General features: G+C 35.0%; 1 protein-coding gene across 5 annotated transcripts in view; it reads left to right on the forward strand.

The window, feature by feature from the left end:
- Positions 1-3185: 3185 nt before the first annotated feature.
- LOC17877155 (probable disease resistance protein RPP1) overlaps positions 3186-15323 on the forward strand; it is a 27863-nt gene continuing 15725 nt past the window's right edge. Inside the window, exons 1-6 of one of the 5 annotated variants that reach the window (XM_023784772.1) lie at positions 3186-3868; positions 4037-5144; positions 5224-5520; positions 5701-7198; positions 13436-13502; positions 13610-13836. In XM_023784772.1, coding sequence (XP_023640540.1) covers positions 3267-3868; positions 4037-5144; positions 5224-5520; positions 5701-7125 — 3432 coding nt within the window. In that variant the 5' untranslated portion in view covers positions 3186-3266 and the 3' untranslated portion in view covers positions 7126-7198; positions 13436-13502; positions 13610-13836. Of the gene's footprint in view, positions 3869-4036; positions 5145-5223; positions 5521-5700; positions 7199-7286; positions 7637-13435; positions 13503-13609; positions 13837-15323 lie in introns of those variants that run through there. The other 4 variants (XM_023784766.1, XM_006282326.2, XM_006282325.2 and 1 more) reach the window with 4 other exon arrangements.

Here is a 15323-nt window from a genome sequence, read left to right on the forward strand (position 1 = left end):
TGAGTTTTCATACAACTAAAAACACGGTGAAAAAATAATAACAAGAAATAATATTTGTCGATAAATTATTCATTTTGACCTTTTTGTAGTAGAAGTAGGAATATACGTAAAATTACATATTTACAATATATTTTTTGAAGGACCAACCCGTAACAGAATTCGTTTTGTAAAAAACTTTATTCATTATTCGCTTTATCATTATAATTATGATTTTAAAAAACTACCCGTGAACTATCTAAAATTTACATAGTTTGATATATAATATATTTTATCAATAAAAATTAAGTCTCCAAAATTACATTTATGTCTTCAAAAATAATATATTTCAATATTTTAAATTCTAAATTTTTTATATATTTGAACCTTTTAATCATAAGATTTTGAAACTTTTTGAAATTTTAAATATGCTCATGTAACAATGGTTTTAATATTGGCAATACTTATAATGATTTTAAACCATTGTCCAAAATATTTAACGGGAAAAATGTTATTTAAATCTCGAACATACCAATTTTGGCCATTTTAATCCTCGACTTCTACTGTGGCCATTACAATCATAGACTTCTCGTCGACATTATTTTTAAATTACTATCTTCTGTTGACTTAGCCAGATTGAGCATGTCATCAAATCAAGTTCTCTAACAGAGGAGTTAACAGCCGTTTAGGATCGTTAATCGATCTCTGTTAAGTCAAAAAATGAGAATCACAAGGACAAGCATCGTCGTGCTGCCTTAAACGAAATGCCTAAATCTCCAAACCGAGTGTAGCTGAGTATTATATGTCCCTTTTGAAAATTTTAAATTGCAACGTATGCAAAAAAAAGGTTAAATTTAATTAAATATTTATATTATATAGTATAATATCATAAATAAAAAAGAGAAATTCTTACTAATAACCTTTTTATAATACCCTTTTGCAAAACTACTCTTTTTTTTTGCCATTTTCAATTTTGCCCTCTCTTAAATTTTAATGGTCATTTTACCCTTACGTGAAAGAATATTCTCCCCAAAAAATTTCTGCCTAAATTTTCACGCCTAAAAATTTTCGGAAAAATATTTTCCCGCTTTTTTAAAGGGTTTACAAGAATTTTTAAAGGGTCTTTTAAAGGGTTTACAAGGGTTTTAAAGGGATTTACAAGAGTTTTAAAATGATTTTTAAAAGATTTGTAATGGTTTTTAAAGGGTTTTAGAAGCTTACAAAGGTTTTTAAATGGTTTTTAAATGATTTCCAATGGTGTTTTAAAGTTTTTATTAGTTTATAACAGTTTTAAAAGGATTTACAAGGATTTTTAAAAGATTTTAAAAATTTACAAAGATTTTTAAAAGTTTTTTAAAAGGATTTACTGGTATTTTTAAAAGGATTTACAAGTGTTTTTAAAGTCATACAAGGTAACATAAAATCATCTACGTAGAAAGAAGGTAACATAATATACGTTTATAGAATTTGTACAATATTAAGGGAATTTGAAATCTTATTGTATCTGCAACCTTAGCCAAATATTAATTCTTCTTTAATTTTTTTTTTATCATGAATTATTATCTGAAGAAAGCATTTGAATTTTATAGTCCAGTGTGTTAAATCATTTCACCAACATAAATATCTCTTGACTTTTTGTTTGATTTGATGACTAAACATAGAGTTTAGAATCACTTTAACTACATTTTATAGTCTTCTTTATAGATTATTTTTCTGATAAAACCTTCTCAATACATGTGATAAGTTAACTAATATGTTATTACCAGATCAAGAGAGCACTTTTAAAAATTTTGTCATTTCTCTCCAAACATTGTAAAACCACATGCTGCTTCTTTGATGCCCATGCTACAGCTCCACCTCCTAACAAAAATGCCCACTTGTACTCTTTCTATCATCAATGTCTCCTGCATAGTCACTGTCTGTATATACAAAAATGCCCAATTATAGCTTGAGACTATAGTTTACAGCATCGTTGCTTATAACGATAAATAAATAATTTTAAGAGAGTCAACTAACTTTGACTTTGTTATCTTCATTGGTTTTGGTCTCTTCTTCCTGTGTGATATATTTCCAAACTTCATCAACAGTTCCCGTCGATGTTGAGCCTTGTCTTTGCACTAGATTTATTCTTAACCAACTCATCCATTTTAGACAAGTTGATATTTATTAATTATTACTTTTTTCATTTTCTATAAATCTTTTTCATATATTGTTTATAGACAAAAACTTTAATTTTATTAAATAAATTAAATTTAAGGAAATGATAAATGATTACAATTATAAATAAAAACTTATAATTAATGTAATATTGTTGTAAACCACATGCATTGTGTAGAATTAATTTGAATAGAGGTTCTTATGAAATGATGGTATTCATACAACTTAGGAAATTTCTATGCTATATTTCATGGTAATCATTTATCTACTGAATTAAGATTAACTTAAATATGTACAATACTCTCTTCTTCTTTTTTTTTTTTTTTTTTATAAATCTACAATATTAAAAAAATATGGAAAAAATCATCCAAAATATGATGATTACAAATAAATAAATATCAGAATTACAAAGGGCTGATTTCTTTTTTTTTAATTTGAGGTTTCCAGCTGTACTTCCATGAAGTTTTTTTTTAATTGAATGTAATATTTTATTCAATCAAAATCCATGTGTACAAATAATGCTTCAGTTGGTTAAAAAAATTAGACAATAGTTGGAAAATAAAACAGAATTTAAAAAGCTATATGTGAATTTTAGCGGGTGGAATACCAGAGGCGGAGACCATCGTTATAATGAGGATCACCTATGTCTCGGATTGTGCTGAGACTGTTTCGAACATTCTTGTCAATGAACATTCTTTTCTTTTTATAAATCTACAATATTTAAAATTATGGAAATACTCATCCAAAATATGATGATCACAAATAGATTAAAATCAGAAATTTCCAACTACTTCCATGAATTTCCTGTTGCCTATTTAATGTAAATGTTAGAGAAGTTACTTTTGTGTATACTTTTCTCATATTTATTTTGTGTCATGGAAATAGCACAACCACTCCAGAACCCACATGACTTTGTTCTCATTTACTTTAAAGTTTTGTTTCTAAAAAAATCTTTGAACGAAGCTTCCTCTCTTGCTAGTTGCTTGTCCTGTGTGAGAACTAAAGACTCTTTTATATTATGAGTCAATGAGTCAACGTTCTTGTATACATAGTCTCTTTTGCAACTTATCTTCTTCCACATAGCTCTCTTTAACGCTCTCTGATATTATTCATCTCTTCAATCATACTTGCTAATGGATTCTTCTTCTTTTTTCCTTACCACTGTTCTTGCTGCAACAATAGGCTTGTTCACGATTTTAAGAAAACTCAGACTCCATCAAGAAGATGACGAAGAAGCTTCATCTCCTCCATCTTCTTTGTCTCCTTCATCTTCTCCATCTTCTCTAAATCGCATCTGGACACACCATGTCTTTCCAAGCTTCCGTGGGGAAGATGTCCGTAGAGACTTTCTTAGTCACATTCAGATGGAGTTTCAAAGAATGGGAATCACACCATTCATTGATAATGAGATCAAGAGAGGAGAATCCATCGGTCCTGAACTCATTCGGGCGATTAGAGGATCCAAGATCGCAATTATCTTACTCTCAAGAAACTACGCTTCTTCGAGTTGGTGTCTTGACGAATTGGTGGAAATTATGAAGTGTAAGGAAGAATTGGGTCAAATGGTGATGGCTGTTTTCTATAAAGTGGATCCGTCTGATGTAAAAAAACTAACCGGAGATTTTGGGAAAATATTTAGAAAAACTTGTGCTGGTAAAACAAAGCAGGTCATTGGAAGATGGAGACAAGCTTTGGCTAAAGTAGCCACAATCGCTGGTTACCATTCAAGCAACTGGTTTGTTGTTTTATATTTTCATTTAAATCAGTTAAATTATTTTACAAACATCTTAATTATATAATTATAGCTAGCTTTTCTAAAAGCAAAGAAATTAAATTGATAGTATTCTAGTGTGTGTTTTCTACAAAAATTTTTAATCGATGTAGTGATCTCTTCTATTATTAGGGATAATGAAGCGGCTATGATCAAACAAATCTCTACTGATATTTCAAACAAGTTGAATATTTCATCATCATCAAGTGATTTTGACGGGTTGGTTGGTATGAGAGCTCATTTGCAGAAGATGGAACCATTGTTATGCCTAGATTCAAATGAAGTGAGGATGATCGGGATTTGGGGTCCTTCTGGGATAGGGAAGACCACCATTGCTAGGGTTGCATACAACAAACTTTGCAACAGTTTTCAACTGAGTGTCTTTATGAAATCTATCGAAGCAAATTATACAAGACCTTGTTCTGATGACTATAGTGCAAAGTTACAGTTACAACAACTATTTATGTCTCAAATAACCAGCCAAAATGATATGAAGATTTCTCATTTAGGAGTTGTTAAAGACAGGTTAAAAGACAAGAAAGTTCTTGTTGTTCTTGATGGTGTGGACCAGTCAATACAACTAGAAGCCATGGCGAAAGAAACTTGTTGGTTTGGTCCTGGGAGTCGGATTATCATCACAACGCAAAATCGAAAGCTTTTTACGACAAATGGGATCGACCATATTTACAAGGTGGATTTTCCACCAGATGACGAGGCTCTTCAAATCTTTTGCATGTATGCTTTTGGTCAAAGGTCCTCTAAAGATGGTTTTAAAGAACATGCTCGAGAAGTTACAAAACTTGCTGGTAATCTCCCTTTGGGTTTAAGGGTTATGGGTTCTTATTTACGAGGAATGTCTAAGCAGGAGTGGGAAAAGGTACTACCCAAGTTAAGGACTAGCCTTGACACCGATATTCAAAGCATTCTGAAGTTCAGTTATGATGCCTTAGATGATGAAGAAAAATATTTGTTTCTTCATATAGCTTGCCTTTTTAATCACCAAGTGATTGAGAAAGTGGTTGCTCATCTTGCATATCTATTCTTGGATGTGCGACAAGAGCTTAACGTCTTAGCTGAGAAATCTCTCATATCTATAGAGGATGGACGTATAACTATGCATAATCTGCTAGTCCATCTAGGTAGAGATATAGTTCGTAAACAATCTGTTCGTGAGCCTGGACAACGCCTATATTTAGTTGATGCAAGAGAAATTTGTGAAATACTCACTGATGATGTAGGAGTAAGTTTTGACATATATCCCAACAAACCATGTTTATTTGCTTATGAATCATCTCTTATTATACATTTTCTGTTTTCAGGCTAGTAGAAGATTCATAGGCATAAATTTCGATTTCGGCATGAAAAGCGTCAAGGATAAAATTAATATAAGTGAGAAAGCCTTTCAAGGAATGACTAATCTCCAGTTCTTAAAATTCCTGGGGAGTAACAATATTGTAGATCTACCTTGTGGTCTAGAGTATATGTCTCGAAATCTTCGATTATTACAATGGTGGTATTTTCCAATGACATGTTTGCCTCCTATATTCAACTCGGAATTTCTAGTTGAAATAGAGTTGAAGTATAGCAAACTTGAGAAGCTGTGGGAAGGAATTAAAGTAAGTAAATATTTTATTTAATTTTCATAAAATTTAAATTAATTTCAAATAAATATCTTTTTGTTGTTATAATTTTATTTTAATTAATTATTAAAGCATGTAAGAGTGTTTTTAATGTCCTTTTATACAGTTTTTTTTAATTGAGTGTTGATAAAATGTTCTTATTATTTGTCTGTATAGCCGCTTCCAAATCTCAAGTGGATGGATTTGAGTTCGTCTCAAAACCTGAAGGAGCTTCCTGATCTCTCAACAGCCACCAATCTTTTCGAATTGGATCTCAGAGATTGCTCCAGCCTGGTGAAGCTCCCATCGACTATTGGGTATACTAAAAATCTTCAGAAATTGAATCTTCGTGGTTGCTCCAGCCTAGTGAAGCTCCCATCTACTATTGGGTATACCAAAAATCTTCAGATATTGAATCTTGGTGAATGCTCAAGTTTGATAAGTCTCCCCTCTTTCATTGGAACTTCCACTAATCTGCAAATATTAAATCTCGGTGGATGCTCAAGTCTAGTGGATCTTCCTTCCTTTGTTGGTAATTTCATCAATCTAAGAACATTGAATCTTAGCCGTTTATCAAGTCTAGTGGAGCTTCCTTCCTTTGTTGGTAATGCCATGAATCTTGAGAGTTTGGACCTTAGCGATTGCTCAAGTCTGGTAAAGCTTCCCTTTTCTATTGGAAACCTCCAGAAGCTGCAGTATTTGTTCTTAACCGGGTGCTCGAAGCTAGAGTTTCTTCCGACATATATCAACTTGGAATCTCTCTATGAACTTGATCTCAGGAATTGCTTGTTGTTGAAATTGTTTCCTGAGATCTCCACGAGCCTTGGAACTCTCAAAATCGCAGGAACTGCAATAGAAGAAGTCCCTTCATCAATCAAATCTTGGTCTCGTCTCACAGATTTGAGTATGACATACAGTGTAAAACTAAAGGAATGTCCTCATGCTTTTGACATCATCACAGAGCTGTACGTGGATGATGACGAAATACAAGAGCTTCCGCCATGGGTCGACAAATTCTCTCGTCTGCAAGAACTTTGGCTCATTGCATGCAAAAAGCTGGTTTCAATCCCACAGATTCCAGATTCCCTCTATTACATAGATGCAGAAGATTGTGAGTCCTTGGAGAGACTAGATTTCTCCTTTCAAAATCCATATTTTTCTGTTCTCAATTTTGCTAAGTGCTTCAAATTGAATCAAGAAGCCAGAGACCTCATCATCGGAGCACGGCCTAGTGAATTTACCGTCTTACCTGGCGGAGAAGTGCCTGCATACTTCACTCACCGAACTGTTACCGGAGGTTCCTTGACAATTAATTTAAACGAGAAGCCTCTTCCTACATCCATGAGATTTAAAGCTTGCATTTTGCTGGTTAATGAAAGTGACGATGAGACTTGCTCTGACGTTTCTGTTACGTGTAAAAATAGCGAGACAACACTATATGACATTTTTACAGAGCATTTGTACATATTCGAAGTGGAAATGGACGTGACTTCCAGCGAGCTTGTCTTTGAGTTCAAGGTTCGCCCAAACGTTTGGGAGACAAGACAGTGCAATTGGAAGATAGGACAATGCGGGGTAATCCAAGTCTCTGAGGTCCCTTGATGAAACTGAAGTCTACGGTAAAGTATTGGAGACGGTCACTACAATTCAAGAGAACACTGAGAGAAGCAAGAAGGTAATTTAATCTACGTTATTAGATTTTGGCTGCTCTGTTTCTCGCCATCATCGTTTCACCAATTTGCGTTTTCTCATCTGAAATTCAGCAGATCGGTTCTAATCATAATTTAATGAATGATCTGGACGCAGCTAATCTCAGAACATCTCGATTGGGTAATAAATTTTAGCTCTTTTGGTTCGTGGTGGTTATTGGGTTTAACAACAAAATCATCTCTTTTTCTGTGTGTGTTAATTATCCGGTTAACTTTGGTTAACTGAGCCGGTTATGTTTACTGGTTTAAATGTCGTTACTAAGCTACTGTATAAAGCTTAAGTATACGTTAATTTTCTGTTTAAGCTTTGTAACAAACTCTTATGAGTCTTATCAATAACAAAGTTTCTCGTGTTTCTCTCCTTCGTCGTTTCACCATTTTCTCCGATTAACCGGAGTTTATTATGGTATCAGAGCCAAATCGAGTGTTTTAGCTTCCGCATCTTGTTCGACGGAGATGAGTTTCCCGATCTATTCATGTTCTTGTTTTCTTTACCAATTTCTCCTCGCTGTTTGCGATTACATTCTCCGAATCTTGTTCTTCGTTTTGATTCTTTCTATTCTCTTTTGATTTGACCTTGGGTGCTGACGATTTCTATTTTGATTACTCTTCTCGTCACTCTCCTTTTCTTCGATTTCGATTTCAATCTCAATTTCTATACGATGAGTTCTGTTCCGATTACTCGACCACCGACTCCGATACAGCAAGATCCGCCACCGACTGCTTCACGTTATCCAGCGGATCATTATGAAAATCCGTATTACTTGAATAGTGCAGATCATGCTGGGCTTGTTCTTGTTTCAGATCGTCTCAGTACGGCTTCTGATTTTCCATCTTGGCGTCGTTCAATGTTAATGGCTTTGAATGTCAGAAACAAGCTAGGCTTCATCAATGGTACGATTACACAACCATCTGAGAATCATAGAGATTTTGGTCAATGGTCTAGGTGTAATGACATTGTCTCGACTTGGTTGATGAATTCGGTTGATAAGAAAATAGGCCAGAGTTTGTTGTTTATCTCTACTGCAGAAGGCATTTGGAACAACATTTTGTCTCGTTTTAAGCAGGACGATGTACCAAGAATATTTGATATTGAACAAAAGTTGAGTAAGATTGAACAAGGTTCAATGGATATTTCTACTTACTATACTGCTTTGATGACTTTGTGGGAAGAATATAAGAATTATGTAGATCTTCCAGTTTGTACGTGTGGTCGTTGTGAGTGTGATGCAGCAGCCAAGTGGGAAAGTTTGCAACAGAAGAGTCGTGTCACCAAATTCTTAATGGGGCTTAATGAAGGCTATGATCAAACTAGACGTCATATATTGATGTTGAAGCCTTTACCAACGATTGAAGCAGCTTTTAATATGGTGACTCAAGATGAAAGGCAGAAGGTTGTCAAGCCATCTACTCGTGTTGATAATGTTGCATTTCAGAGTGTTGCTCCAATGATGAATGATGCAGACACTGCTTATATAGCTGCATATAACACTGCAAGATCATCACAGAAACCAGTATGTACCCATTGTGGGAAGATGGGTCACACGGTTCAAAAATGTTACAAGTTACATGGATTTCCACCAGGTTATAAAACCAATACTCCTGCTACTGCTGGTTATGGTTATGGTGTTAGACCTCCTACTCAGTTTCAGCCTAGAATGCCAATGGTACAAGGTCAACCTCGGATGCCACAGTCTCAGTCTCAGATGCAACCTAATCCGTATACAAATTCAATGCAGCGTGCAAATGCAGTTGCTCAGGTGTATTCTGAGAATGGCTATTATCCTACTGATGATGCATCTTATGGTTATATGTCTCCATATACACCTCAGTATTCTCAGACTGGTGGAAACAGTGTCAATCTTCAAGAATTTACTCCACAGCAGATTGAACAAATGGTGTCACAATATAAAGCTCAAGCTCCAGTAAATGATTCAAATGTTCCAGCTTCTGGTACAAGTATTTCTACTGCTATGGCTACTATTTCTGAACATGGTTTAATGGCATCCACTTCTTCTTCTGGTATCAATTTTCTCTTCCCTTCTACAAGCCTTAAATATCAGCAAAATCATCTTACTTTTCAGAATCATATTCTTTCGTCCTTAGAAACATTTCTTCCTAGTGATGCTTGGATTATAGATAGTGGAGCTTCTAGTCACGTTTGTTCAGATCTAGCATTGTTTAGAGATTTAAAGCCTGTCTCGAATGTTACTGTCACCTTACCAAATGGTACTCGAGTCTCTATTACACATATAGGCACCGTTTATATTTCTCCCAAATTGATTTTACATAATGTGTTGCATGTTCCTGATTTTAAATTCAATCTCATTAGTGTAAGCATTTTAGTTAAAACTTTAGGATGCTCAGCTCATTTCTATGATTCTTGTTGTTTGATTCAGGAACTTTCTCAGGGCTTGATGATTGGGAGGGGTAAAATCTATCACAATCTCTACATCCTTGAGACTACAAAAACATCCCTCTCTACATCAACACCTGCAGCTTGTTCTTTTTCTGGTTCTGTGACTGATGATGGATTACTTTGGCATCAGCGTCTAGGACATCCATCACGCATAGCTTTACACAAACTTGTTAGTCATATTCCTTCTTTAAAATCTACTTCCTTAAAATCTCATTGTACTATCTGTCCTTTAGCTAAGCAAAGAAGATTAGCCTATGTTTGTAATGGGAATTTAGCAGATAAACCTTTTGATCTAATACATCTAGATATTTGGGGTCCTTTTAGTATAGAATCTATTGAAGGTTTTCGTTATTTTCTTACTCTAGTGGATGATTGTACTAGAACAACATGGGTGTATATGTTGAGAAATAAAAAGGATGTTCACAATGTTTTCCCAGTTTTTCTAAAACATGTTAAAACACAGTATAATGCAACTGTAAAAGCAATAAGGTCTGATAATGCTCCAGAATTGGCTTTTCCTGATATTATTAAAGAACAAGGCATGATGCATTACTTTTCATGTGCATACACACCTCAGCAGAATTCTGTAGTTGAAAGAAAACATCAGCATTTACTTAATGTGGCTCGTTCTTTGCTGTTTCAGTCAAATGTGCCTTTACAATATTGGAGTGATTGTGTTTTAACTGCTGTCTTCTTGATTAATCGATTACCATCACCACTGTTAGCAAATAAATCACCTTATGAATTGTTACTTCACAAAGTACCAGATTATTCATTGTTAAAAACGTTTGGTTCTCTTTGTTATATGTCTACTAATAATCATGAAAGGAATAAATTCTCTGCTAGGGCAAAACCATGTGTATTTTTAGGATATCCCATGGGTTACAAAGGTTATAAAGTGCTTGATTTGGAATCTCATTCTGTCTCTGTTTCTAGGAATGTAGTGTTTCATGAGAGTCGATTTCCTTTTAAAACTAGTGAGTTTTTAAAAACTGCAGTAGATATGTTTCCTAATAGTATTTTACCTTTACCAGCCCCTATTCACTTTGTAGAAGAAACTCCATTGATTGATGATGATTGTTTACTGCCTACTACTACACCTAATAATATTACATTAGAGCAGCATAATGCATCTTCTTCTACTCGTAGTACCACTATAACATCTAGTACAGAGACGATTGATATAGACTCTAACACTGTGAATAATACTAGGCCTAAACGAAATTCTAGAGCTCCTAGTTATCTATCTGAGTATCATTGTTCTCTTTTACCTTTTGTTTCTTCTTTACCACCCACAGAAACTCTCTTTCATCGATCACCTAAACAGCCAACACCAATTCCCCTTCCCTCATCACCTAAAAATACAACACCATATCCTATTTCTTCTGTCATCTCTTATGACAATTATACACCTCTATTTCAATCTTACATTTGTTCATACAGTTTAGAAACAGAGCCAAAGAACTTTCAGCAGGCTATGAAATCAGAAAAGTGGACAAAAGCAGCAAATGAAGAACTATCTGCTATGGAAACAAATAATACTTGGGTTGTGGAATCTTTACCAGATGGAAAGAATGTTGTAGGTTGCAAATGGGTGTTTACTATCAAATATAACCCAGATGGTACTGTGGAGAGATACAAAGCAAGACTAGTTGCTCAGGGGTTCACTCAACAGGAAGGGATTGATTATCTAGAAACTTTCTCCCCTGTTGCGAAATTAGCAAGTGTGAAACTACTTCTTGGTCTTGCTTCAATCAAAGGATGGAGTCTCACTCAAATGGACGTTTCCAATGCATTCTTACATGGAGATTTAGATGAAGAAATCTACATGAGTCTTCCACAAGGTTATACTCCACCATCAAATACAACATTGCCTCATAATCCGGTATGTCGATTATTGAAATCACTTTATGGCCTTAAGCAAGCCTCCAGACAATGGTATAAACGATTCTCATCAGTACTGCTAGGAGCAAACTATGTTCAATCTCCTGCGGATAATACCTTGTTTGTTAAAGTGACTTCTAACTCCTTTGTTGCTGTCCTAGTCTATGTTGATGACATAATGATAGCAAGTGACAATGATGAAGCAGTAGAAGCTTTGAAGAATCTGTTGAAATCAGAATTTAAGATCAAGGATCTAGGTCCAGCTAGGTTCTTTCTTGGCTTGGAAATTGCTCGATCATCAAAAGGAATCTCTGTTTGTCAAAGGAAATATGCACAGAATCTGCTGGAAGATGCTGGTTTACTTGGTTGCAAGCCGAGTTCTGTGCCAATGGATCCAAATCTTCACTTGACCAGAGATATGGGAACATTGCTTTCTAATCCAACTTCATACAGAGAATTGATAGGTCGATTGCTTTATTTGACCATCACCAGGCCAGATATCACATTTGCTGTTCATCAGTTAAGTCAGTTTATCTCTGCTCCAACTGATATACACTTACAGGCTGCACACAAGGTCTTGCGCTACATTAAAGCTAACCCAGGAATGGGTTTGATGTATTCTTCAGACTCAGAATTATGTTTGAATGCTTTCTCAGATGCAGACTGGGCTACTTGTAAAGAAACAAGAAGATCGATAACAGGTTTCTGTGTTTATCTAGGATCTTCTCTTATTTCTTGGAAATCAAAGAAACAGGCAGTTGCAAGCAGGAGCAGTACAGAGTCTGAATATCGAAGCATGGCTCAGGCGACTTGTGAAATCATTTGGTTACAACAACTATTGAAGGATCTACACGTTACAGTCACTTGTCCTGCAAAGCTGTTTTGTGATAACAAGTCAGCACTCCATATCTCAATGAATCCTATGTTTCATGAAAGAACTAAACATATCGAGATTGATTGCCACACGGTACGAGATCAGATCAAGGCAGGAAATCTAAAGGCCTTACATGTTCCTACAAGTGAGCAACATGCAGACATCTTGACTAAACCATTACAACCAGGTCCATTTCATCACCTTCTCTCCAAAATGTCAATGTCAAGTCTGTATCTTCCTCATACTTCAGAGATCAAGACTTGAGGGGGGGATATTAGAGTGATATCCGGTTAACTTTGGTTAACTGAGCCGGTTATGTTTACTGGTTTAAATGTCGTTACTAAGCTACTGTATAAAGCTTAAGTATACGTTAATTTTCTGTTTAAGCTTTGTAACAAACTCTTATGAGTCTTATCAATAACAAAGTTTCTCGTGTTTCTCTCCTTCGTCGTTTCACCATTTTCTCCGATTAACCGGAGTTTATTATTAATTGTATTGTTTTGGCTCTGATCATTTAGAGGCTGTTCTTGAGGCGACCATAGAGAAGGTGGATGCTAAGACCCTTTACTTGAATGAGCGTGAGAAGCTGTACAAGATGCTGAAAGTCAGATCCAAAGTTTGCAGTTTGCTTCATACAGTGACGAGGTTTGTATTGGGAAGTCAACGGATGCAAGTATAGAAAAGAGTGGGAAGGCACTACAAGACGTTTTTACAGAGCATTTGTACATATTCGAAGTGGAAATGGACGTGACTTCCAGCGAGCTTGTCTTTGAGTTCAAGGTTCGCCAAGACAATAGGGCGATAGGACAGTGCAATTGGAAGATAGGACAATGCGGGGTACTCCAACTCTTGGAAGTCCCTTGATGAAACTGAAATGTGCGGTAAAGTATTGGAGACGGTCACTTACAATTCAAGAGCACAATGAGAGAAGCAAGAAGGTAATTTAATCTACGTTATTAGATTTTGGCTGCTCTGTTTCTCGCCATCATCGTTTCACCAATTTGCGTTTTCTCATCTGAAATTCAGCAGATCGGTTCTAATCATAATTTACTGAATGATCTGGACGCAGCTAAACTCATAACATCTCAATTGGGTAATAAATTTTAGCTCTTTTGGTTCGTGGTGGTTATTGGGTTTAACAACTAAATCATCTCTTTTTCTGGGTGTGTTAATTGTATTGTTTTGGCTCTGATCATTTAGAGGCTGTTCTTGAGGCGACCATAGAGAAGGTGGATGCTAAGACCCTTTACTTGAATGAGCGTGAGAAGATGTTGAAAGTCAGATCCAGAGTTTGCAGTTTGCTTCATACAAGTATATAAAATGTAAAATGTTTGTTATGGGATATGTAATGGGAATTCAACGGATGCAAGTATAGAAATTAGCTAGAAGGGCATTAGATAGTTCCTCTAATGATGAGGGAATGAATGTGGTAGGACAATTATTAGATCGTCTGTTCTGTATCTGAGGCTATGGAGCTTTATCATCATATCTGTAGTTGCAGCTGCCACTTCTGTCTAATAACAACTTCCACACCTTTGATATCAGATGGTTAAGAGTTGTTGATAAGAAGACGTTTCAAAGCACCTTTCATGTTTTGATTTTGCTACTTTCTTCTTCTTCTTTTTTTGGCTACCGATCTCGGTTTTTGGCGTCGAAAACTTGAGAGCAAGATCTTTCCATGGATATAATAATCATCTTCTGATTTCTTGTGGTTTGATGGGAAAATTGCTCTCAAAGTTCGATGCTCGCAGGTCGTATACTTGGGAAATTGGCCGTAACTCTCAAACCGGAACTCCAAATCGTGATCCGTTTTTTCCTGTGGTTTCGTATGACTGTTGTTGATATTCCCACCAAATTTTGTAAGTTTCTGGGTTTTTTTGCTACTCCGTTTGTCCTCTGCATCAAGACAGATACAAATACTGCAGTGAAATCAGTAGTGAAGAAAGGTAATGCATTCATTGGTCTGTATTGTGTCTGTTTGTCCTTGAATGCTTTCTCTTGAATGAGTGAGTAAGTGAAAGAGTTGAGTCTGTTTATGACATGTTGGCAAGCTAATTTGTTTTACAGTTTTATTACTTTTGAGTTTTATAGTTTTTGTTCTTAAAAGAGTTGCGTCTCTTGTATAGTTTCTGTTCATGAATGAGTTTGTGTTTCGATCAGTTTTTGTTCTTAATGAGCTGCGGTTTTAGTTTTAGTTTATGTTCTTGAACTAGATTACCGCGGGTAAACATTTTTTTAATTCATATTTTTAAAATTTTACAGATTTTATTGAAGTTTATTTAATAATTACTAGATTTGGACCCGCACGTACGTGCGGGATTGATTTCAAAAACAAAATTTGTTATAAAATTTTCAAATATATTATGTACGTACGGGATTATGTTTGTAAACGTAATTTTTAGGAATTTTATTAACATTTATAATCTAAACCAGTATCAAGTCAATATTTGATATTTTTTTTAAATTAGGTTAAACAAAAAAAACGATACGATTTAGTTTTATTAAAGACAGTTGTACTTGTACCTTAAAAAATAGTAAAACAATTGTAGTTTGTCAATTTCGGGACATAAATCTTGTCTCGTGCGTCTTAATATGTCATGTTTTTCCATTCCATAAGCATTTTAATTATTTACCCATTTGAGATTGTATATTTTAGTCAAACATACAAGAAAATAGGTCAACGATTTAGACTTACACATAAATGTAGGGTTCTATTTGTAGACATATTTATCCACTATAGCATTTATAACATAAACTAATATTGGTTTGCGTTCATGAAGTTTGTGAATGTCGGATCGACAGGATAGCAGATCCAGACTGAGTGTGAACCGTGAGCTATCAAATACGTCCGCTATGTATGCTCCACACTAAATACATATTAAAATATTTTGACCCACAAAAAATACATTTCCTG

This window comes from Capsella rubella, unplaced genomic scaffold (genome assembly GCF_000375325.1).
Source record: "Capsella rubella cultivar Monte Gargano unplaced genomic scaffold, Caprub1_0 scaffold_8, whole genome shotgun sequence".
Classification (NCBI taxonomy): domain Eukaryota; kingdom Viridiplantae; phylum Streptophyta; class Magnoliopsida; order Brassicales; family Brassicaceae; genus Capsella; species Capsella rubella.